Source organism: Aricia agestis, chromosome Z (assembly GCF_905147365.1).
Source record: "Aricia agestis chromosome Z, ilAriAges1.1, whole genome shotgun sequence".
NCBI classification, from domain to species: Eukaryota; Metazoa; Arthropoda; class Insecta; order Lepidoptera; family Lycaenidae; genus Aricia; species Aricia agestis.
Genome location: NC_056428.1, coordinates 897754 through 923042, shown reverse-complemented (window position 1 = coordinate 923042; position 25289 = coordinate 897754). Strand labels below are relative to the sequence as shown.

At 38.6% G+C, this 25289-nt stretch overlaps 1 protein-coding gene and 1 long non-coding RNA gene across 2 annotated transcripts in view; both read right to left on the bottom strand.

Moving 5' to 3' along the window:
- Positions 1 to 20177, bottom strand: LOC121738935. Its single transcript, XR_006037366.1, has 4 exons — positions 20166 to 20177; positions 7430 to 7436; positions 3358 to 3364; positions 1 to 366 (listed from the first exon to the last, which is right to left on the bottom strand). It is a non-coding gene; the product is annotated as an uncharacterized LOC121738935 (long non-coding RNA).
- LOC121738934 (frizzled-2) overlaps positions 1492 to 25289 on the bottom strand; it is a 36115-nt gene continuing 12317 nt past the window's right edge. Inside the window, exons 2-3 of the mRNA XM_042131214.1 lie at positions 3096 to 3273; positions 1492 to 2931 (exon numbers count right to left, since the gene is read on the bottom strand). Of these exons, the coding sequence (XP_041987148.1) occupies positions 1498 to 2931; positions 3096 to 3257 (1596 nt within the window). The 5' untranslated portion in view covers positions 3258 to 3273 and the 3' untranslated portion in view covers positions 1492 to 1497. The remainder of the gene's footprint in view (positions 2932 to 3095; positions 3274 to 25289) is intronic.

Below are 25289 nucleotides of genomic sequence, written 5' to 3'. Positions count from 1 at the left end.
TGTAGTCCAAAATATTAGTCCAGTAACAAATTTCAAGCAAATTTCGTCTGTGAAATATTGTGACTCTTCCTGTGGTTTGGACTACTGCTACCACGATTGCTGTAACTATGATCAAATACTCGAATGTTGCAGACTATTTTCGTATATAAATATTAATTATAACATAAACTCTTTGACGGACGCTATCATTAAAATCGATATGAAATTAAGAACATGACGATCTACTATACAACATATTTATAAGTACCCACCTGGGTCAGGTGACATTAAATTAGTTCTATATTACAACAATAGATGGCAGTGTTACAGGTTAATGCTTCGGTGCACTCTACTGAAACTCACTTTCAATCTTCACAGCAGTTTACACTGGACTCTGTCAATTATTATCTTTACCATGCAATTATTCCTGCTCTTATATTATTTCAGGCTTGGTGTGATTTGCTGTAGACTGTTTTACCGACCAACCGTGACTTTTAAATAGTAGATATTCCATCTCTATGGCACAGATTATGCACGACCGGTCGATAAAGCAGGTACAGTGCGGTAGAAATTTCGCTTGCGGAACCGCCAATACTGTCGTTGGAATGACAGGGAGGCAAGATAAAGCAGTACTATTTACATTGTATTATCATCCCAAGATGTCGGCACTGTATGAGGCTGGGCACAGGAGCAGGCAGTCTTACTAACAATACAGTATTTGTGTCGTTCTTACTCTATTTAATTAACAAACCTCAAAAGTTGTTGCTAGCCGAGGATATAGAACTGTCTTCTTGAATTGCCTAGATTCGAATTCATAATTAAGTTTTAATTACCACTGCTAGATGTCAGCGATTGAAAAAGTTTGTAACAGAAGCCGCTCGAGAAGACAGTCGAAGTATCCTTTACAAAATTTGATGTAGTAAAAAAAGTTTTATTCCGATACAGTCACGAGGTAATTTAAATACACAATAACATTATAATTAATTTGTAACATGCGATCTAGGTCGTCCCTGTCGTGCGGAGCTCGCGCTCGCGACTCACTAACATGCTACGTATACGTATAACTTCGTACGTGTGCGGCTACGTTCGAGCCGACACAACAATGTCGGGCCGGCGGCGGCGCCGACTTCGTGGTCGCCTCACTCGCAGTCCGCCGGCCCCGGGCGCGCAGACGTCCGGTCGCGCTCCTGCGACACGGTCCTTACACTAGTTACGTATATACCGCCCGCGCCGGTTTCTACGACTAGACGGCGCGGGCGCACTTCACCTCGCACAATCGGTTCGGTTCACTGATCAGTTCTCGCGTCGGAAGCGACGGCCCGCGGGCGGCGCGGCCCGGCCGGCGCACGGGAACGTCCTCGCGCTGGTCGAGCGGCGCGCCGACTATACCGGCCCGTAGTCCGACAGCGGCTGCGCCGTTAGCGCCGAGCGGGCCGACGGCGCGGATGGCGGCGGCGGGGCGAGCGGCGCGGGGGCGGCGGCGGGGGGCGGCGGCGCGGGGGGCGCCGCGGGGCCCCGTCACACCGCCCCCTTGACGAGCGCACGGTGCGCGGGCGGGGGCGCGCGCGGGCCGCGCCATACGCGCCGCCACGACTCCAGCGTCTTGCCCGACCAGATCCAAACGCCCGACGTGATGCCCACCGCCAGCGCCATGAAGTATTTGAGCATGAGCGCCGAGTAGAGCGGGCGCGGGCCGCACGCCGCGCCGCACGCCACGCGCCGCAGCCAGCGCTCGCGCCCGCTCGCCTCGTACGCCAGGCAGCCGATCACCACGCCCGCCGGCAGCGCGTACAACACGCTGAACACGCCGATGCGGATCATCAGCTTCTCGAGCTTGTCCGCCTTGGAGCCGGCGCCGACGCCGCCCTGCCGCTTGATGACAGAGCGGATGCGGAACAGCGACACGAAGCCGGCCATCAGGAACGTGGCGCCGAGCGCGAAGTACACGACGAGCGGCGCGAGCACGAACTTGCGCAGGTTCTCGGGGGAGGAGTTGCCGACGGAGCAGATGCCGGCCACCGGGTCGCCGTCGACGGCGCCGGCGAGCAGCACGGCCACCGTCTTGGCGGCGGGCACGAGCCACGCGGCCAGGTGGTAGTACTGCGCGTGGCCGGCGATCGCCTCGTTGCCCCACTTGAGGCCGGCCGCCAGGAACCACGCGAACGACAGCACCACCCACCAGATGGACGACGCCATGCCGAAGAAGTAGACGAGCACGAAGACGAGCGTGCAGGCGCTAGGGCCGTCGGCCGACGTGCGCAGCAGCGTGCCGTCGCACGCGACCGCCTCGTGGCCGACCGCCAGCCGCGCCAGGTAGCCCAGCGCCACCATGAAGTAGCACGCCGACAGGTACACGATCGGCCGCTCGGGGTACTTGAACCGCTGCGAGTCGATGAGGAAGGTGGTGAGCGTGGCGAGCGTGCTGGCGGCGCACAGGCCGGCCCACAGCGCCACCCACACCGCCGCGAACTCCTTCTCCTCGGCCGTGAAGAAGGGGCCGCGGCATGGCAGCGCGCAGTCGGGTAGGCCGGCCACGCTGGCGTTGGGCGCGCGCACGGGCACCAGCGGCGCCCGGCACGCGCACGCGCACTCGTCCTCGGCGGCGGCAGCGGGGCCGGTCTCGCAGTTTTTTGGGTCCTTGCAGGGGCGGGGCGGGGGGCGGCGCGGGGGTGGGCGCGGCGGCTCGGGCTCCGGCCGGTCGGTCTCCTCCATGCATAGCTGGTCGGGGTCGCCGACGCGTGGCAGTCGCTCGCACGCCATGCGCTCCGGCCACTGGAACCCGTACTTCTGCATGAGCGGGGCGCAGCCGGCGCGCGCGCGCTCGCACACGCTGCGGCACGCGGGCAGCGGCTTGGCGTAGTCCTCGATGCAGATGGGCGTGTACACCGAGCACAGGAAGAACTTCAGGTCCGGCGAGCACTTGATCTCGACCAGCGGCCAGTACTGGTGCACCTGAAATACGCAGAGAACACCTCGAGGTCAATGCGACATACAATGATGTAATATGCATTTGTAGCTGAGTTCATGGACTAGAATTTATTAAGTAACATATTTGTTGGTATTGTTCCACATCCTCCCCATCGGCCATCCCCAAAGCGTCCAAAGCGTCCTCGTACCTCAAGTCCTGCCTCCTCCTGCGTGTCGTGGTCGATGACGTTGGGGTATGAGGTGAGGTTGTAGCCGATGCCGCGGCACATGGGTATGGTGATCTCCTCGCAGCGCGGCTGCAGCGCCCCCGCCACCGCCCCCACCGCCGCCAGCACCACCAGGGCCCACATTGTGGTTTTACCGCATCTGGAATTGGAAAACATTAAGAATAAGATACAATCGTTGCTTGCTAAAACTTTAGGGCTTAGACGACATAACGCGTGCTTTTACTTTAATACTGTGCACAACACCGTAAACAATTTGTAATTTGTATTCGAGTAAGGTAATCAGTAATCACTGTCTATGGTGACCAGCTTTTATAACAAACGAGTCGTTTATCAATCAATTATTTATTTGCTTTAAAAGTGGTACATTAGATGTTAGCAGCAGATGTTAATAGTAACAGTTTGGTGCTAGTACTGTGTAATCATAATTATTATTAAAGTGTACAGATTTTATAAGAGTTTATTCTGATTAATTACTAAACCTCTCAGCAGAGTTCATTTACTAGATGAATATTATTGTTTTGATCTACGAATACCTAGCATCCTGAGTTCATGACAGTGCACAGTGTGAAAATTAACATCCCGGAAAAACACATTGTGAGAAATTACACAATTGTGTCGAATTAATGTTGGTTCAAGGCCGTTACATGACTCAATTTACTCCAACATGTTGGCCGACAACTGTTACTATCATTATATACAATTTTCACATCCAATCTAAATTCGAAAAGTAAGTACCTATATTAATTATTAATATTTTACTTTAAAATATATAATATAAACTATACATGATTATGTAATTGGTTCTTATTTATATTATCTCTTTATTGATTGCCTGGTAGTATAACAGTAAGGGTGGGTTGCACCAGAGGCGTGGTTAAAGTTAAGGCTAAATTTAGCTTTAACTTTGACCGGAGAAATTGACAGATGTCTGTTGCGTTTATTTTTTTATTCAAGCTACAGGTAACGGGATTGAGAGTATAAAAAATTTTATTATCCGTAAAACCCGACAGGAAAAATATTTCTTATGACAACACAGTAAATTTTCACGAAAAAATGTCGATTTAAGTAGCTGTACGAGCGGTTATGGTTAAAATCAAATATGACGTCCTTAACCAGAGATTTGACATTTCGCACTGTAGTTATATTATGTAGTTAAAGTTATAGTTAAAGTTAGTTGGTGCAACCCACCCTTAGTGAAGCTGCCAAATTGAACTATCCTTTTCTTTATTTTTAAGCCAGAAGCTTGTAGTTCGTTATTTCATATTTGGTATTCAAATAAAGATTTGTAATCGCCGATTGTCCAGTGCACAGTGCACAGACGCACAGACGCACAGTGGAATGAGGTACCAAATACCAATAAAGCACATAATGATTCGTAAAAAACAGACGCCTGCGAGCTGAGCGGGTTCGTCGAACGCCGTATTGGTACAAGTCGGTGTTATTTAGGTATTTTAGTCGAGCCATGCGCGTTAAATATAGTGACGATTACGATTTACGACGAAACGCCCGCCACGAGGTGCGACTCGGCACGATTATGCCTAACTACGGATTTACTCTCAGAGAATAGGACATTAAGAGTCCGGGTGCCCTCGCAATTCTCATACAAACGTATTACGTAATACCAAAAAATATGAATGATTACAAATCGGAATTCTGAATATTGTAATCGTTCATATTTTTGGTATGTAAATATTTTGCAGTGAATGAATGAAATGAATTCTAAATTACAAATACGAATGTAGATACAATAATATTATTAAATTATATAGAAGGTAGTATCGAACTAATTACTGAATACTGGCATTGTAAAAGGTGCTGTCTAATCAACGTATTGTATAATGTATTCTATACACATTACACAGATCTTTTTATCCTTAATACTTTTACTTCCATTCGCAAATCTACAAGTCACAACGACATCCGCTTTGAAGCCTAATGTCCTACTATAAGAAGCTCGCGTTTCCGCAGTCCATCACGTTCTAGAGTATAATACGTTCACAGTTAAATATACCTTCGAGCTTATGTAAGAAGACCCTTTATAGGGTTGGAATAAAGGTCATTTTATTATTAACATAAGTTTAAACGCCGCGCAGTAGCAGCATTAGATTATCATGCCTTATGTACAGTATCTGTACATAAGGCATGATAATCTATGTCCGGTAATGTTTAACGACACCCGCCACGTGGCTCCCGAGCGCGCTGAATAAATATCACGATCGGGCCAGCATAGGTTTATGTGCTGTGATAATACGTATATTATATGTATTGTATACACCATTTTCGAAGCCTGGCTTAAAGAAAGCAGGAGAATCTTACGTACAAACCTTAGATGAATGATTGGTATCGCGCGTGGTCGAACGCGCGCGCGAGACCAATCATTTATCTAAGGTACAAACACTAAAATTAATACCTAAATGTAAGAGGAAACAGGCTGACAAACAATCAAACTTATCAAAGTTAGCCATTTTAAAATCATTCGCTGCCTTCTTAAGAGGATACCACAGCAGCTAGAGAAATGAAAAAAAAGTACGTGTAATATCTATAGCTGTCTCCCTTACCTCAAGCCTATACCGCAGAACGCGATAGAGACAACTGCAGAAAATCCAGAAAATCAACGATTCGTTGTCCCCTGATTCCTTCTCCAAAACTTAACCGATTTAAGTACTTTTTTCATTAAAGATTAAAAAAAGGATTGAGCTGTGTTCCTATGTTTTGCTTTTTTTGTATAATCTATCCAAATCTGTTTTCTGGACGTTTGAACACAGTGGAAAATCTGGCCATTTTTTTGGGTTTTTGAACGTTCATATCTTATTTAATAATTAAATTATGAAAAAAAGGAAAACATAGGGACATTGTATTAGTGGCCGTAGATATTCAGGAAAAAAATTATAACTCTACTAGCATTATCCAGGGAGGAAACAGGGGACAGCGTTTGTATGGGAAAAATGGCGGTGTGGAATCCTCTTAACGCATTACGCGACTACAGATAAAATATTCTTTAAATGTTGTAAGTCAAAAATCGGTTGTTGATAAAGTAAAGCACACCTGCAATTGGGAAAATAACTACTTATTAAATTGACACATCGTATGGAGCAGTCAATTGTTTTAACCATTTTATAAGCTAAAACCTATGAAACTCCTTGTTGGGTGACCTGTACAATTATAAAGCGCATAAAGGTGTCACGTTACGGGCGCAATCATCATAACTCCACCAACAATAGGCACGGTGTTTGAACAATTAGCTCGGACGTTCACCACCGGCCGGCAGTCAATACTCGATCGTAAAACTCGCCGATTCCAGCAACAGGGAGTGGCGACTGGCGCTAGTGTTGGCGGTTAGCGGAAAGCGGATGAGGACGCGAGCTTCGGGATTCGGGAATCGAGAGTCATGTATTTTCCATGACTAGTTATTTAATATGACCATAAATTAATATAATTATTCGCGTCTGTATGACACAGTGAATTTGTGGTAGGCCAAAGACCACTAAAGAAAATAATATGTTTGCTTCAGATTGAAGTGATTCAGATGACGAAAAAATATAATCAAGGAAATATAATACAACGTGACGTTTATATTTTATAGTAGTACTATCATTGTACTACTAAGATAGAATACTGCGGGAAAACAACCATTAAAATTTCACGCAGTATATTCAACAAACCGACGGGTGCAAAGTAAAAAAAGTCATCTGCAATTTTGAGTTTTTCGTTTTTTTGTAGAAACTAGCTTAAAATATCATGTTCTACAACATACCAAAAACAAAAATTCAAATATCACCTTATTTTTGGTACTTTTGTCACGTAAAAGAAGACATCTACTCTTGTTTTGTGAAATTGCACGATGTAGATGCGGATAACTACCGCTGGTCGTCTATACGCGGGACGCGCGGGGGTCATGTTATGCGGCATAAGCGGCTATCTGCCATATAGCTTTTTCTACGTTGCGATTGTGATTTAGATGTCTCAATTTACTTTTGCAAATTAGTATTGTTTATTATGTTTATGAGTACCTATTTATGTTAATTCTTATTGTTAGCTATATTAATTGACTTCTAATTTGTTACTGTTATTTTTTACTGTTTTTTCATGTTCAGAAAGTCCAAAACGACTTTTTAAAGAAGTTGAAAGTTTTCAGACCATAAGTGATAGATTTATCGAGCAAAATACTGTGTTGCCCGATGAAATTATTGAACATCTTATAGAAAACCTTGATGTGTCACCGATGAAGACAAATTAATATAAGTTAACTTTGTAAGATAAGTCCCCATGATCTGAATACTCTAGGCCAGTCACACCAGTTCACTCTCAGTCTGAAATATAAAATGATTTTGAAAATTTGTCGATCTCAGCAGATTAACAAATACGCCAACACCCTCAGAATACAGTTCATCACTTCAAGTCCGCCGCGTCCATTATCAGTATTAGATCAAAATATTATATATTCTTTTTTATTAAACAGATACTTTGATCTCATATAATCTATGACCTGCTTGAGTTTATTAACTCAAACAGGCCATCGAGTATATTGTCCCTCTCAAACTTTAAATCTTCTATAGACAACACCATTGATGCTTCTTCGGCAGTGGAGGCATCAAGTGAATGTTCTACGCCTTCCTCGTTAAACGGTAGAAAAAGACGTCAGTTAAATATTGATCTAAAGAAAAGGCGATTGAGAAATAAAGACACGTGTATTGATACGAGACGTAAATTACGACAAAATTTAGGTAAACAATTACATCAGTCCAGAAATGGTAAATTGCAACCTGCGTAACATCATATCATTTGCAAGTTCTCGCGAAGTTTTTCTATTAACTTATCTTTGACCGGTTTTGGAATCTCTGTGATCACGAGAAGCAATTGAGAAATCGTTGAAATAAAATTTCATTTTGTGTTCTGAAGAATCGTATGCACCCCTCCGATGGTGTAAAACGTCCGGCGATGCTTATGATGTTATAATGAACCCATCATGCTTACAAGTGCCAAGTACAAAGACTTAATAAGCCTCTGCCTAAATTATAATAATTTACAACATAGTTCCTGTACTGATAATGATACTGAATAATTTTTAAATTAGTTTAAAATAATTAAAGTATTGACACAGAATTTCATTTTTGTTGTGAGAAAATACGATTTTTACGAAAGTAAATTAATGATTCCTAAGTATATCCATACTAATATTATAAATGGGAAAGTATGTTTATTTATTTACTTGTTTGTTTGTCCTTCCTTCACGCTCTAACGAAGAAACAAATCGTATTGTTTTTTGGCATAAACTTAATTGAAAGGATGAAAAGTAACATAGGCTACTTTTGGTCTTGGAAAAACATCATGTTTCTAAGGGAGCTTACGGGAATATTTGCAATTTACGCGATTTTCAAATTCCACGCGAGCGAAGCCGCGAGCAAAAGCTAGTATTTCATATTTTAACTTCCTTCTAAATCGTGTACCTTGCACCGAATCGGAAACGTAGAAAAAGATATCTACGCAATTATGTTCTGAACTTGGTGTGTTTAAGATGTAAAACGTTTAACTACATATTTTAATAATATAACTTACTTTTAATAATAATAAAAAGTGTTACACTTTACGTAGTTACTGATAATCGTACTAGTAATCGGTAAAAATACTTTAATAAATATAATTTTTAATTCCCACGTAGAAACGACCAAGTGGTAGTTAACTCAGTTGTCATATTTTCAAGCGCAATGTAGATGCAGACAACTACAATATCTCGTAAATTAAACATAATTAGAAGAAATTAAATATACATGTGGATTCATTAATAAATAATGAAACAATGATGAAAATTTCAATAAATTTGATCGGAAATTGACAAAATGGGAGCATTTTTTCCTATTATGCGCTCTCCTGAAAAGTTGCTGTTTTGTAGATGACTCTTTTTACTTTGCACCCGTCGAAACACTTGAATTAATTAGAAAGTATAAAGATGTAAAATGCTTACTACTTAATTCATTCGTATATTCGGAGAAATGAAAACAAACCTACGCAGGTGCCAATGTACTGGTTTGTAAGTTGAAGGAACATATTGTACGATACGCTATACAGGGTGTAACAAAAATAAGTGATAATACTTTAGGATGTGTACGTGTTCCTTGTAGAGAGTTCACTGTGAAAGTAGCGGCGCTGAAAGATCAAATTTTTTTTTCACTTTTGTATGGGGAAACTCGTGACGCTCGGGCCCTTGCCCATACAAAAATGAAAAAAATTTTTCATCTTCCAGAACTGCTACTTTCACAGTGAACTCTCTACAAGGAACACGTACACACCCTAAAGTATTATCACTTATTTTTGTTACACACTGTATATATTCCGTGAAATAAAAATAACTATGCAAAGTAGTAAACGGCAGGTTTTTTAAAATTTGTTTACTGTATTTAAAATATATTTACACGGCAAATATGCAGTAGGTATCTGTTCTTTACAAAAGAAAAATATTATACGAATTACGAATTGGATCAAAAACGTATGAAGTATTTATCAATATAATTAAATTAATTTAAAGTTATCATTAAATCTTTCTAAGTGCGACCGCAGTCCGCACGCTTTCCGCTGTCGCCTAAGCTACCGCTGCGAGTGGCGGCACACTACAGTTTATTCCAGTTCAATGGAAATAGTAACAATGGGGGAGTTTTCTCAGGCTTACTGCCCAAACGTGCCTGGACACCGCCGGTAATGCACTAATGCCACTAATCCAGGACCGCATATGTTATTGCTAGAACTTTCTGCGAAAATGCTTTAATATTGCAAACGCCAAAGTCAAGCATTAAAAGTATTATATGATATTGAATGTACCGTAACCTGATGATGATTCTATCGAAACCGGGCGTGTAAAACATAATTGTTAATTAATAAAAGTGGAAAAAGTGCATGAAAAGTGTATTATTATTACTGTTAAAAGTATTACTTATAGCAATAAAAATTAATAATTATAAAACATACAATCTACGCTGAAATTATAAATGACTGTCAGCAATGTCAGCCTGTCAGCTGTCTGTTAAACCATCACTCTTCTTATAAAATTTTGTATATTAAGATACTGTGAGGCCCTAGAAGGCACTTTTTCTCCCCGGAAAACGGTACGGTTTCCACGCGTCAAACGAAGTTGCGGTGTGTTTTTAGCAGAGCAGTGATTCAGTGATTAGCGGGAATTCTGGATAATGTTCTGGTATGTTTGTATGCATTGTATGCATTGTATGCAGTACATGCTGGCTGCTGCTTGCTTACTCAGCTTGTACACTATACAACGCTTAATTTACCGAATACGGTTACAATATTGACACAAGTGACTGATGAGTGATGAGTATAGTAGCGTACATATACTATGTACTTATAATCTATTTATTGTCCTCGTTTCAGCACCTGTGTTACGAATTTTGTATAGTCTTAATATGGACTTTAAGGGCTCAGTAAGTGTTGAGTAGTAAGTAGTAACATCATCAGTTTCATGTCAGCTAATAACTACTAATAAACCGACGCCTCGTCATTCGTCATTATTAGCAAAACATTAACACTTCATGTTTATTTCGATGATTGACGTACACCGTACACGCCAATTTTAGGATAGTATAAACGTAGAGGGCGTCTAACGCAAAAAATAAACATCGTCCTTATCCCTTCACACTCACGCCCGTCTTTCATATGCCAGGTGAAAAAGGACGACGCGGAATCATCGCCAAATTAGTTTTTTCTTAATAACTCGATAAATATACAACATTTAAAAATCCGCCAGGTCAGCGTCTCAATGATAGAATTTTATACAATGTGTTAAAATATTAACTTGGAAATATAATGTAGTAAGTATCTATGTTTAGAAAATGAAACAATTCGGGGATTATTTTCAAGTAGCTATAAAAATGAATTATAAAATCGTCAATTTTGGGTTGGTCGCCCCCTATAATAAATGACTAATCATTTATCATTAACATAAATAAATATTTAAAACGGTGTAATAAGCAGTAGGCGCACGCGTAAAGCGTCCACATAGTAGGTATGTATTATGTATGTCATGTGCGAAACATTATCACTACAACGGATAACTTCATACAAGACAGGATATAGCAAGTTTATTGAGTTTATCAAGAATTTATACGAGGCATTAAGCTGCTGCGATCAGTGGCATATTATATTATTGTCAGGAACTCGAAAGAATTTTAAAATGAAACTTAATATGCTTTTCTCTAACATCAATAAAAATCTAGTCACTTCCAGTTCTACTAGAACCGATGATGCAATAAACTTGGTCTAAATTCTAAAGTCTAAACAGACCTCTCTTGTCCGCACACTCTTTCTCAAAGAAGCCAAAAAATTATGTCGGAGCGATGCGGGGAGCGACCTTTAATTTCACACACAAAGCATTTTGTTATGTTTATGATTAAACTGTGTGTAATGTGTAGGATACACAGACAACACAATTCGATTGTACAAGTAGTTAATGTATCATTACCCTGTAACCTGTTGCAAGTTAACATTACGATAATATGAAGTAATATAACTGCTATCTAAAGTGCTCGCTTTTATGACTAGGTAGTATTATTTTTAAGTCATACAGAAATTAAGAAAATCGCTCAAGTGCGAGTCGGACTCGCGCACGAAGTGTTCCGTACCGTTATAGAGCAAAAATCGGCCAAAATTGTGTTTTTGTATGGGAACCCCCTTAAATTTTTATTTCATTTAAATATTATTAATAATTATTAAATTACATATATGTATAATTATGGCCTTTGTGAAAATTTCAAGTGCCTACTTGTTGTCATCATTGATACCGAGCAAAAAATGATTGAAAAATCATGTTTGTTGTATGGGAGCCCCCTTAAATATTTAATTTATTTTGTTTTTAGTAGGTATTTGTTCTTATAGCGGCAACAGAAATACATAATCTGTGAAAATTTAAAGTCTCTAGCTATTACCGTTCTTGAGTAGCAGCCTGGAGACAGACGGATAGACGGACAGACATCGAAGTCTCAGTAATAGGGTCCCGTTTTTACCCTTTGGGTACGGAACCCGAAAAAAGAAGTAACCAAAATCAAGTTACAATTACTATGTATTATGCAAATCATACGAAATCAAACTAATTGAGTTGAACGTCCTTCAAGCTATAATAACATGTTAATATTGACAAGACCGAATAATAAACTTTCTCAGAAGTGATAAATGATAATATGTAACAGTTTTCTTTTGTACCCACTATTATCTCCATTAAAATTTATTTTGATGTAAATGCTATACTTACTGTAAATTTTTCTGAATTATCATATTATGGGATTCCACTCTTGCCAGTCTGTCTCGTGTGATAAGACCTTACTGCTTTAAGTACTAACATTAATATGACTTGGGATTGACATTAGGGGAGGGTTGTAGACCTAATCCTAACCGCAGTGGTCAGTAAAAATTGTGAGATAACGAGGTTCTTTAACGGACTTCTAAAAAAAGGAGGCTCCATGTTCGGTTTTCTTATTTCATACCTCGTCGGTTTCCCTATTTTCAGATTGGATATAAGATATTCATCTAGCAATTATTTCTAATGTTATGTATCAAGCTTATCTAAACCTAGCTCTATAGACCTGTTCTCCTTATATTTTTCCATATAATTTAGATACGAAAGTACCTAGTGCCTATTTTATTGCTAGACGAAAATCTAAAGTAAAATTTTAACGATCGTTATTAAAAAATAAAGTTGTGTTGTAAATTGTAATGGTGTTCCGTTTCGGTGATGATCTGAATAATTAATTATTAACACAATAATAAGCGGTGCTGAATTCTAATTAGACAAAAGTTTGCTTAAATCTCTCATTTTAAAATTATTTTAACATTATTTGCATTAAAATATTTAATTTCTATTACTTCTCAGTTTAAATAAGAACTAACTTAAGATTGTAATATAGTCTGGAAATTAATAAAAAAATCGGCCAAGTGCGAGTTGGACTCGCGCACGAAGGGTTCCGTACCATTATAGATGTGGTTTTTTTGTATGGGAGGGGGGGGCCCTTAATTATTTATTTTATTTAAATTTGATTATTAATTATTAAAGTATAAATATAACTTAGTATTTTCTGAACATTTCAAGTGCCTAACTGCCTACCTATTGCCATTACTGATATCAAGCAAAAAATAGCAAAAAAAATAATTCGTGAGTTGTATGGGAGCCCCTCCTAAATATTTAATTTATTTTGTTTTTAGCTACGAATAATAAAAACTATTTTTAGTATATTTTGTTGTTATAGCGGCAAAAGATACACACAATCTGTGAACATTTCAGAAATCTAGCTACGAACGGCTACTTTAACCAGTTGGCTGCGACATAATATCTATAAAGTTATTAATATTTCTTTTCGGGCCAGAACTATATTAACTTTGAATTGAATATGAAATGTAATACGTGTGGGGAAAGTGAACAGTCTTCCGGCATTTAGGTCCAGTAGCTGTAGCAGTCGCACCCTTGGCCGGCGGCCAGCGCGCGCCAGATCACAGAATATTATACTGTACCTACTATACTAGATGTCCCGCGCGGCTTGGCCCGCGTAAATAAGGAATTTAATGGAAACCGTACATTTTCCCACAAAAAATAGCTTATGTCCCTTCACGTGGTCTACTCTATACCTGTGCCAAATATTGCCATAAAAATTTCTCCAGTAGTTCGTGACATAAACGCTTTCTAATATTTTCCCCCGTTTTTTCCACCTTTTCCTGAGTTTATTCAGTCGTATTAGTCTTAGCGTGACAATATATAGCCTATAGTCTATAAGTACTCCTTACTCGATAAAATATGAGCTATCTAGTTCAAGTAAACAAACTCTTCAGATTTGTAATATTAAATATATATATTTTTTTTAATTTTCGCTTGACAAACTCGAGTCTCGAGCTAAAAGACTATGAAAAGTACCAATAATAGGCTCATAATATGCTCATAATCATGGGACGATACATATATATTGGGTATACTTAATATGGTGGTGATGATGATGATGATGATGAATGTAATTTGCATAGTAGCATATGCTTTCCGTTCTTAAGACAACGAAGAAACCTTCAAACTTGTATCTATAAAGAATCAGGAGTTCTCTCAGCACCTTCCGAACCACGGTATACCAGGTATACCTTGGTGCAAATTCTTACTTGTTTGTAGCATATGCTTAGAATACTTCTCACGAAACCGAAGTCACCACATGTTTCCATATTTTGAGGAGTTCCCTCGATTACTTATGGATCCTTCATCAGATCACCACTTTTGTGAATATAATACCAAATTGGGATGATAAACCCTATTGAAAGAAAAAAATTGAAAACCGGTTAACAAACGGCGGAGTAATCGTTGAACATAAAAAACGAACATAACACCTCCCCCATTTTGAAAGTCGGTTAAAATTGTAACCTAAATGTTATTCTGACGTAACTATAAGCTATATTATTATAAAGTTTCATTAAAATCCGTTCAGTAGTTTTTGCGTGAAAGAGTAACAAACATCCATACATCCACACATCCAAGCAAACTTTCGCCTTTAGAATAATAATTCGTACTCCATTAATACAAAATATAATGTTACTTATTGCATTATTAGCTCTCTAGGCTTTTAAAATCTAAAAACAATGAGAAGACTTGTTGATTGACGTGTAACATAATAATAATAATAATTATAATAAATAACTTGCTAATTAGGCTAGAAAAACTAGAATTTACGAAGCAAAGCACACATTTCAATTCCACAAATTAAACGTCAAACTGTTGTTACTTTTAACTGAATAATAAACATTATTTACAACCTAAAACAAAATTAATTTATAACGCTGGCATAATTCGTTTTTGCGTGCCGTACCCGAGTAACCCGACACATCACACTTATAAAACCGTTAAATTTTTCACGACTTTTCAGCCATTTTAAAAATATTTCCCGCTCAGAATATAAGTCGGCGTTTAATTAAGTCATTAGTATAAAGTCGCGTGACTATAGCGTTTGTTAGTGCTAATGCCAACTGGCTATGTTAGAATCTAGCAAATAGGTACAGGTTTGGTTGTGATTTCAATATACGTAAAAATTAAATTGAGAAATTAAAAAAGAAATCACCAGCAGTGAGCGAGCTGGTGATGGTGAACTATCGCTAAGATCATTCTTAATCGAAATAAAACTTGATCAGAATAGGTCCACCCGTTTGGATGCAACAATCCCACATGCAGACAAACACAATATCAAACTTATAACATAGTTCAAATTAACTATGCTAATAACACCCTTTTTCATTTGTCGCGGGTTTAAAAATAAATGTCACCTATACGAGCAAGTTTCAAACGCTTTGGAGTTGAGAAGAGAAAGTTTGAACGTTGAGGACAAAGGCACAAGACTTGTCACAAATATTACTTCAACTTCTGATCTCTACGCGTAGAATATAGCATTTTCACTTGTAAAGTGCAAGTTTTTAATCGATTAAAAAAGTTCTGTCTTAGTTAGATCTGTATGTTTGTCCACGATTTTCTTAAATACTATTGGTTCTATTTCGATGACGTTTTTATTAATTCGTAGAGAATTAAGCAAGGAAGGTTCTTGCCATACGACGTTTCAGGATCTGATATAGATTATAGACCTTCGGAGCCACTCTATGAAAACTACCACCAAGTGACGCGCGCCTAACTTATTTTAATTTTCGTACGGATTTTTTATTTTTGGTATCCCTAAGGAATTCTAAATTCAAATGGACGGGTTGGCGACATGACGGCGCGGGCGACAGGAGGGCCACACTAACGGTGGCCATTACTTTAAACCTTTACACCTGACATATTTTGTACTATCCGTGTCGTGTCGAGCCGCCATTATAAGCGACATTAATTGTTTATGAGTGATGATGTTTTGAAATGTTTCGAATGTGTAAACAGATAATATTAATTATTTATTAAAATATTTATAATCATCAGTTCTTATAATGGATAAGCCACTAGCCAGTCATCGCCTGATGATAAGCTAACTGCGTCTTACCACAGAATATACAGGGTGTAACAAAAATAAGTGATAATACTTTAGGGTGTGTACGTGTTCCTTGTAGAGAGTTCACTGTGAAAGTAGCAGCGCTGAAAGAACAAAAAATTTTTTCACTTTTGTATGGGGAAACTCGTGACGCTCGGACCCTTGCCCATACAAAAGTGAAAAAAATTTTTGGTCTTTCAGCGCTGCTACTTTCACAGTGAACTCTCTACAAGGAACACGTACACACCCTAAAGTATTATCACTTATTTTTGTTACACCCTGTATAATTAGTGTCTTGTCTTACCAGCCATGGGTATCGCCAAGTAGTTTCACATGCGGTGTCTTTAATTATAATTTTCGATACTTTTATAGAAGATCATAACTTAGATTGCAAAAGTACTTTTGTGTGTTTCCTTACATGTCTCAGCTATAGGACATATTGGATACTTTGAGTCCACGAAAAAGCATACGAATTACGACAGCTTTTATCACGAAAAAATGTACGGTTCCCACACGATAATACACTACATATTTCGGCGCATTATTCGAAGCAACATTTAGCAAAATTCTATAGCTTAATGTGCTTAAATTGGATTTCACTTAACACATAACACTAATAAGGTGTTCTCATACAAGTTTTTCCTGTAAGTCCACAATAAGCCTTCCTCATTCCTGTACAAGTTGTAACCACCTGACATGACTCTTTACGTTTTTAGCGCTTACTCGTTTGCATAATTCCGAGGAAATATGCCGCGAGTTTTTACGCACAAAATAATGCAGGAGCAAACTTAATGTGAGTTCAGAGTTGTACACAAAGGAGGTATCAATTAAAGGGTTAACATTTTCTCACCATCTGCAACACTGTGTAGAAAATTAAGCATTGACCATCGAATACTAATACATACTTTCTGGGTACATTCTACAGTGTATACTACATTGAAAGTGTAGTCCTTTTTTTAACTTATCATGCTTTACGCATCCCCGGCAAATTGGGGATATCGGCCGGGGTATGATGGGACTCCTGTGTAGTCCTAGCATTACAATTTACAATACTTTAGCACAGTGGTACTCAACCTTTTTAAGGTTCCGTACCCAAAGGGTAAAAACGGGACCCTATTACTAAGACGTCGATGTCTGTCTGTCCGTCTGTCTGTCTCCAGGCTGTATCTCAAGAACGGTGATAGAGCTAGAGAAATGAATTTTTCACAGATTATGTACATCTGTTGCCGCTTTAACAAAAAAATATACTAAAAACAAAATAATATATATATTTAAGGGGGGCTCCCATACAACAAACGCGACTTTTTTTGCCATGTTTGCTCGATATAAATGATGGCAATAAATAGGCACCTGGAATTATATTTAATCACAAAATACTCAGATGTATTTATTTTATACTTTAATAATTAATATTAAAATTTAAATAAAATTATTAATTAAATAGTTAATTCCATACAAAAAACACATTTTTTCCTATTTTTGTTCTATAATGGTACGGAACCCTTCGTGCGTGAGTCTAACTCGCACTTGGCCGATTATTTGGTATGATAAATAACATCACGCGGGCCAGTCCCGGCGGGCCGCAGGTTGGGTATAGCTGGTTTAGTACGTCGTCTCCAGTATTTCCTATCTCCAGCCACTGTCGTTAAGGTGTGACAATACTGCCGTGTGAGTTACGATCATGGCCTATGAGTTTTGCCGCAGCATTGTGCAGACTCTTCCGGTGCACCTTATTGTCTCCTATTGCAGGGGAATAAGGGACAAAATAGCGAAGTGGGACGCGTACCTACTCCTGATGAAGTTGAAACTGTTACGAGTTATTGCATCTCGTAACTCCAACACAACTCCAGGACAATGTGTAAAACAAAATCCTAAAATTAACTCTGTGAGCTACTTTTGTAGGTACATTATATAATAGGGGAAAAGGATCAAATGGAAAAGGATTATTATAGCTTCGCGATTCAGAACTTGCGCTGTTTGGTCCGCCAGAGACGAGAGTAAAACACAATATGACAGAGTAATACAAAACGTTAATTGCGTTTAAAGTTTAAAACGTTTAGTGCAGTTAAACGTTAACCGCGGGTCAGGTTAACAGCGGCTTTTGGGTCAAACCACGTCAAACTGTTTACATCTATTGTATTGCGATTTGCGACTGTGCCAAAGCTTTAACTAACAACCTGTTTTACTTATTAACGAATAACTTAATCGGTTTCACTGCATAGTTCATATTGAGTGGCAACTGGCAGAGAAAACATCCAACTTCCGCACTATGAGACGAATATTAATTACTTAACTGTAGAGGCAATTAAATGAAGATTTTGACATAAGCCCCATACATTATCTGTCAAACTCTTCATTATATTGAAGTTTAATAATCATTAAATGTCTCAGAGTGCGACCGTACGTAATATCCTACTAATATTATAAAGGCGAAAGTTTGTTTGGATGTATGGATGTATAGATGTATGGATGTTTGTTACTCTTTCACGTAAAAACTACTGAACGGATTTTAATGAAACTTTACAATAATATAGCTTATACATCAGCATAACACATAGGCTACAATTTTAACCGACTTTCAAAATGGGGGAGGTGTTATGTTCGTTTTTTTATGTTCCACCATTACTCCGCCGTTTGTTAACCGATTTTCAAAAATTTTTTTTTTGGTATGTAGGGTATCATCCCAATTTGGTATTATATTCACAAAAGTGGTGATCTGATAAAGGATCTAGAAGTAATCGAAGGAACTCCTCAAAATTTATGGGGAAACATGTGGTGACTTCGGTTTCGTGAGAAGTATTCTAAGCATATGCTACCAACAAGTAAGATTTTGCACCGAGGTATACCTGGTATACCGTGGTTCGGAAGGTGCTGAGAGAACTCCTGATTCTTTATAGATACAAGTTTGGGAGTTTCGGCGTTGTTTTAAGAACGGAAAGCATATGCTACTATGCAAATTACATTCATCATCATCACATACTACCATATTATACCATGCATCGTCCCATGATTATGAGCCTTTTCATAGTCTTTTAGATCGAGACTAGAGTTTGTCAAGCGATAATTTAAAAAATCTATACTTAATCTTAGGAACTACAGGTCCGATTTAAAAACTTATTTCAGTGTTAGATAGCTCATTTATCGAGTAAGACTAACGATTAACCTATTAAACTGGAAAGTGTGCCTGACATAATCTGGTGCAAACGATAATGTTCCAAATATTGACGAAGCTACAAATATACAACACCGTAAGTCTGCGATCACGTAAGCACGTTAAATTAAAAGTGTTAATAAATATAAATATTTATTGCTAGTATGATAAGTGTTTATTGGACAAACAAACATACATACTTTTTCGTTTCAGTATAGGAACATTTGCTGTATATGTCTTACAAGGAAAGCAAAAAATAGATTTTCAATGTATCAAAATAATAGCTAGTTTTTGCTCGAACTTCCAATTTTTTTTAAATTTGTTTTATTTCTAAAATATGTTAACCTTATTCAAACAATCGGCAATAAAACACTATAAGTGCACTTCTAGCAGTTTTACTACCAAGAACACTACATCTTTGTCATAAACGAGCGATGTCCTTTGTTTAATTTCCTTATTGTTGCTGTAACAACAAACAAAATAAAAGTGACGTGACAAAAACACAAAAATGTCATAAAATAAGGGACGGATGACAGTTACATGTTCGGAGAATGCCCGATCCGGTAGTAAAAGGCCAGGACTACGAGAAAAACAGTTTTATTTTCTTGGCCGACTAATTAAAAGTAAGTACATAATGAAAATACCAGCGATGCCAATGTGTGATAGGACCTGCCTCGTGTAACGTGTTCAGCCTCGAACAAAAACAAAAATACTTAAATATTATAAAAGTTTTTTTTTTCTTTTGAAATCGCTAACCTTACGAACTACTGCACAATTTTTATATATAATATTTTGTCAATTGTCGCAGATGTAGAGTAGACCACGAGGAAGGAGATAGGCTATAATAAATCAGCTCTCACAAGTCACACTAGAGAGTTCCTTCACAACAAACACCCGCACTTTAGACACATCACACAGTTTTCGCAAAATTGTTACCGCTTATCACTTATCTCTGTTATCTTGAACATAAACATAACAAACCTATCTTTAGCATTGTCCTTATCTTTTAGCGTAAAGATAGTGAGGCTGGGTACAAGGCAGATAAATTGAAGAAAAGTCGGAACAGATTTGGAGAAACTGAGAAGGAGCTTTTCTTAATATTCTTATTTAAGGTAGGATAATAATTAGACAACTTGTATTCGACAATTTCGACAGCGAATTCAGACAAACAACTGTATTAGGATTTGACATAACACGTTAAATAACAACGCAAAGGTCCACTTGTGCAGATCCAGGTTAAAGTTAATACCGGGGTAAATAGTGTGTTATGTCTTACATTCTTCAATTATTTAACGAAAGAGATAAGGTTTAATCCGGGGTTAACTTTAACCCGGATCTGCGCAAGTGGGCCTAAGGGGCTGTTTCACCACTTCCTGATAAGTTTCGCATAGGCTATCCACAACTTAACTTGACAGATGCTGCGTACTCTAAGTTGTGGATAGCCTATCCTGCACAAAGGTGCAGGATAGGCTATCCCGATAAAGATCGGGAAGTGGTGAAACAGGCCCTAAAATATATTATCATTTCTTCGTCGAAATTATTGGCTATACGGTATACCGTATACGGTATACGTTATCAAAGGAGTACCCCGGTTCAGTGTGATTGGTTCGACAGATTTTTGTCGCGACTTCGTCAACAGTGCTAACTGCTAGGGCTGTCTCGTGTCGCGACTCGCGGTGTCAACGACCTCCGGCTGACATGTGCCAACTACTAATGTGACTTACTAATTACACAGTAAAAATAGTCAGTTCTATTCCAAAATAGACGTTGAAAATTATTGAAATAATCATATTATGAAAATAATATGGATCTTTTGTAATCCATTCCATGTTCTAATCCATTATGGTCTTAGGTATTGTCTTGCATGTACAATTGTACATATTTAGTATTTTATATGTTCCGTGTTCTTCCATTTATTAAGCTAACAAATAAATTAATAAAGGGAGCTACTTCAAATGTATGTATTTAGTAGCAAATAATTTCCGAAGACATTTGAATTTTTTTTTGTTTTTACTCGTCCGTAAAAATACACTTGAGTGCAAAAAAATCGACCCACCCCGCGCATTTCTGTTCAAGTCGCTATATCTTAAAAAGTTATAGTTATTTATTATTTCTTTTTATTAATAATGCGAGTTAATATGATAGGGAATGTGTACGTTTACTCTACATTTTATAAAACCAACATGCTTGACTACAAACGACACAAATCACTAAGCACCCCCATCACTCAGTTTTTAACGGTTTTGTTCTGTATGAAAAATCGGTCAAATCTTATTGTTTTTGTTTTGTCTCGATTTTTATTGATTTAATTTTTTTTTTGATTTAATTAACGTAATTTCTTTGTGGCAAAATGGATATTACTCCGAATAAAGCCTCTCAAGCAGGGGCTTTGCTAAGAGCTGAATTTAGACAACGAGTTGTGGCTAGAAGTCTTAATTTAAGTCGAACTTCGGTTACAAGAGTATACCTAAGTATTCTAGAGACTCTAAACTTTACCATGCGACCATGTTCAGGAAGACATTGGGCTACATTTGAACGTGATGACCGTTTTAAGGTGTCAACGTCCTTGCGGAATCGACATCTCATTTTAGTTCAAGTGCAACGACGGCCAAGAGAAGTCCAATGAGTTACAGTAATTGAGTAGACTGTACGACGAAGACTTGCAGGCAGCTATTTGACTTCACAAAAACTCGCTAACGGTCCAAAATTATCCCCAGCACACAGTCAAGCGCAGCTTAGTTTCGCACGTTCTCATGTTGATTTTTCATTGGGGCAACGGCGGGTCGTGCTCTTTTCTGATGAAAGCTAAATCAGTCTTTATGGTAACGATGGTCGCAGAAAAGCATACCGTAGATAAGGAGAATGATTTGCGCAGGCGTGCATTGACGAAAGGCTTCCATTTGGTAGGTGTTCGGGGACTGTATGGGGCGAGATTTCTTTTGATGCATAAACCAATCCTGAGTTCGTAACCGGGCCGCGCCTTGGCACTTTGAGTACCTATCGCTACATTCAGGGCGTACTGGGACAACATGCGGTGCCACGTGCTGGTTTTGTTGATGAAGGTTTCATATTGATGTAGAACAATGCTCGACCGCACGTTTCTACGAAAGTTCGTCAATATTTATCCGACGTAGAAATTTCGGGTTTGGACTGGCCAGCAAGGAGTCCTAACCATAATCCTATTGAGCACCCATGGGGAGAACTCAAAAGGAGGGTCAGGGCCCGGACTCTTGCCGCAGATACCCTTCAGGACCTCCGGGTGGCTGTACAAGAAGATCGGCATAGTATCGCTCAGGAGTTCATCATAACTTTGATAAGGTCAAGAAAAACCCGGATGGAAACCTAAATTAGGGTAATGGGTGGCACTACGAGCTATTGAAATCAATTTGTTAGTGTTTTTTACAAGAAAGATGTCGTTAATCGCCTACTAAAATGTTATGCCAAACTGACCGGTTTTTGTTTTAAGGCTGTAGAATTAGTAAACAATTTACAGTTACAATAACTATAGCAATAATTAAATCCTTATTGTATTACCTTTAAAACGATACCAACATTTATTTAATACTAATTATATTTCTTGAGTTATTACCAGTTTGAATCATAAGGAGAGAGGTGGGTCGATTTTTTTGCACGCAAGTGTATATTACAAAAAAATGTTCCTGAATGCTGCCTGCTGTGTAAAAAAAGGAGTAGTTTTTTACTCAACATTCTTACAACAGATGCCGATTGCCAGTCGTTTAAAATTAAACAAATCAATAAAACTTTCCAAAAATCTGTGTTTCGAACAAAAAACGTTTCTCCTTGTACCCAATAAATTATTATGAATGACAAACAAAAAGGAATATTATTGAAAAAAAGGTCACTTCCCTTTTGTTTCAAGTAGGAGACCTTTTCGTATCGATCCCCGCAGGTATGCGAGTAGGGCTGGCGAGGGGCCAAGGGCTCACTGGCCCTTCAACTCAAATCTTTAATAATGACTTAATATTTTGTATGAAGAGAGAGTGGAGATGTACTCTGCACTTATATGACAAATTATAACGGAATAAAATAATTAAGTAAGTACATTATCTACTTAAAATTATGTTTTTAAGAATTAAGCATCACTTTTATTATTATCATTCTATAAAAATAATAATATTAGAAAATAACATGTATGCTCGGTTTATGAGTTCTTTCGGCATTAGTGTATGTCTTCACTAGCCTTTGATTGGCTAGCGAGTAGCGACAAAACAAAGACCAATAATTATTATTAACAACTAGTAGATAAATTACTACATTTTATGATATAACAACCTTTACATTTTATTTATTTTTTATGTGGCAACCCTACGTAAGACTAGATGATTTATTGCTTGTTTGTTCAAATAATCGATCCCGAATTTACTGCCGTACGAAATTGTGTTTTATGTCTTACAATATAAGATGCATTGTACATTGTCAGGGGTGGCACCCCGCTGCTAATGGCATAACGCGAATACCTGCCTCGAGGCGATATTGCCAGATGCACTTCAATGACCTTTACCTCGCAAAATTTTGACAAAAAACTAGATTGTGTTAATTTTTCACAGCTTCAATCAACGCTGAGATGAGATTATAAACTTTTTGGAGCATTTCATCTAATCGGTATCGTCTATAGCCAGACAAAGACAATATTAAAAAAAGTTTCTTACCCTCTATAACTCAAAATCTGTGCTTTTGTCGCTTTTTATAAAAAAAATTAAAAGGCTACCACGCTTTGGCACTAACTCAAATTGGCATTTTAGTTCTGGCAACACTACGTGCGCGGTGCGGGGTATTGTACCGTATACCTACTACGGCGCGTCAGACGTTTTCACAACTCATTTTACTCCCAATTCGCCCCGCGCCTTCTATCCCATTGATTCGATATCGTTTGATACGATTGCGTTTATTTTTGTATCGCTCGAATATGTTTTGACTTTTGAGCGTTTTTGTGCGCGATTTAATGCCGCACTGTATCGCTTTGAAACTCGCTTAGTAAACATCAAAGTGTTTCATTCGAGTCATTCAAATGTATCGGCCTAAAACTGTAGATCTCCCGTCAATTACTACATATTAGGTTTTTCAGGGCAGTCACTATTTGAAATAAAGAGCAAAATGAAAGGTAAAATCTAAAATTGCCTACTAATTTTTTAATCTGCGAACCCCAGTTTTCTGCCTACGATATTCCAACAGGATTAGGAATTACCGTCTCTGCCAGAGTGAGCTGATTTTACATGCAAATGTAAATGACGCTGCTTAGCGAATTATACGTCATCAGGTTGAGTCTCAAGATGGAGCCGGGGTCTTTTGTACCCCAGCTTTGGGGTTAACAATAGAATAATCCGATAAAATATGTCAACCGAAATCATCTTATATTTAATTCCCTGTCACACATAATAAACACGTAATTCTACACATCAAAATTCCATATTGTTAAACCATAGAAATATGGCAAACGTCTTCGCACCTGCGTAAAAAACATAACGTCAAATTGAAAATTAATGTCAATGTCAATTTAGTACAGTACAAGGAGCAATAAAATTAAGCACTCGTTACATAAAATGAAGTCGTAAAACGATATCAACACGAGCACAATCAAAGCGACATCAAATATAATTTGTACGGCGGATTGAAAGGCGAATGAAAAGAAAATGGCCGCCCCTCGCGAGGGTCGCGGCCTGCCGGGGGTTCCCCGCGCTGGGGTGACATCCGGGGGTTACCCGCGTTTTGATATGCCATTACTGTTCACTGTAAGTTTTGTTCCTTCCTATACAGACGAATCGCACCACTTTTGTGTCAAATGTTTTTTTTTTATTTGGCGAGATACCGCACTATTTGAAGTAAGCCGCATGATAGGATTATTAACGTTCCATGCAGCTTAGCCTGATATACTTTAATTTAAATAATAATATTATGTATAATATTTGTTAGTGTAATAAAGGTAGTAATAAACATGTAATATACTTGTAGCGCACTACCAGATTGTGCGATAAGCTCTGATAGCGGTCGTCCCACCAAAATGCGCCTTATCAA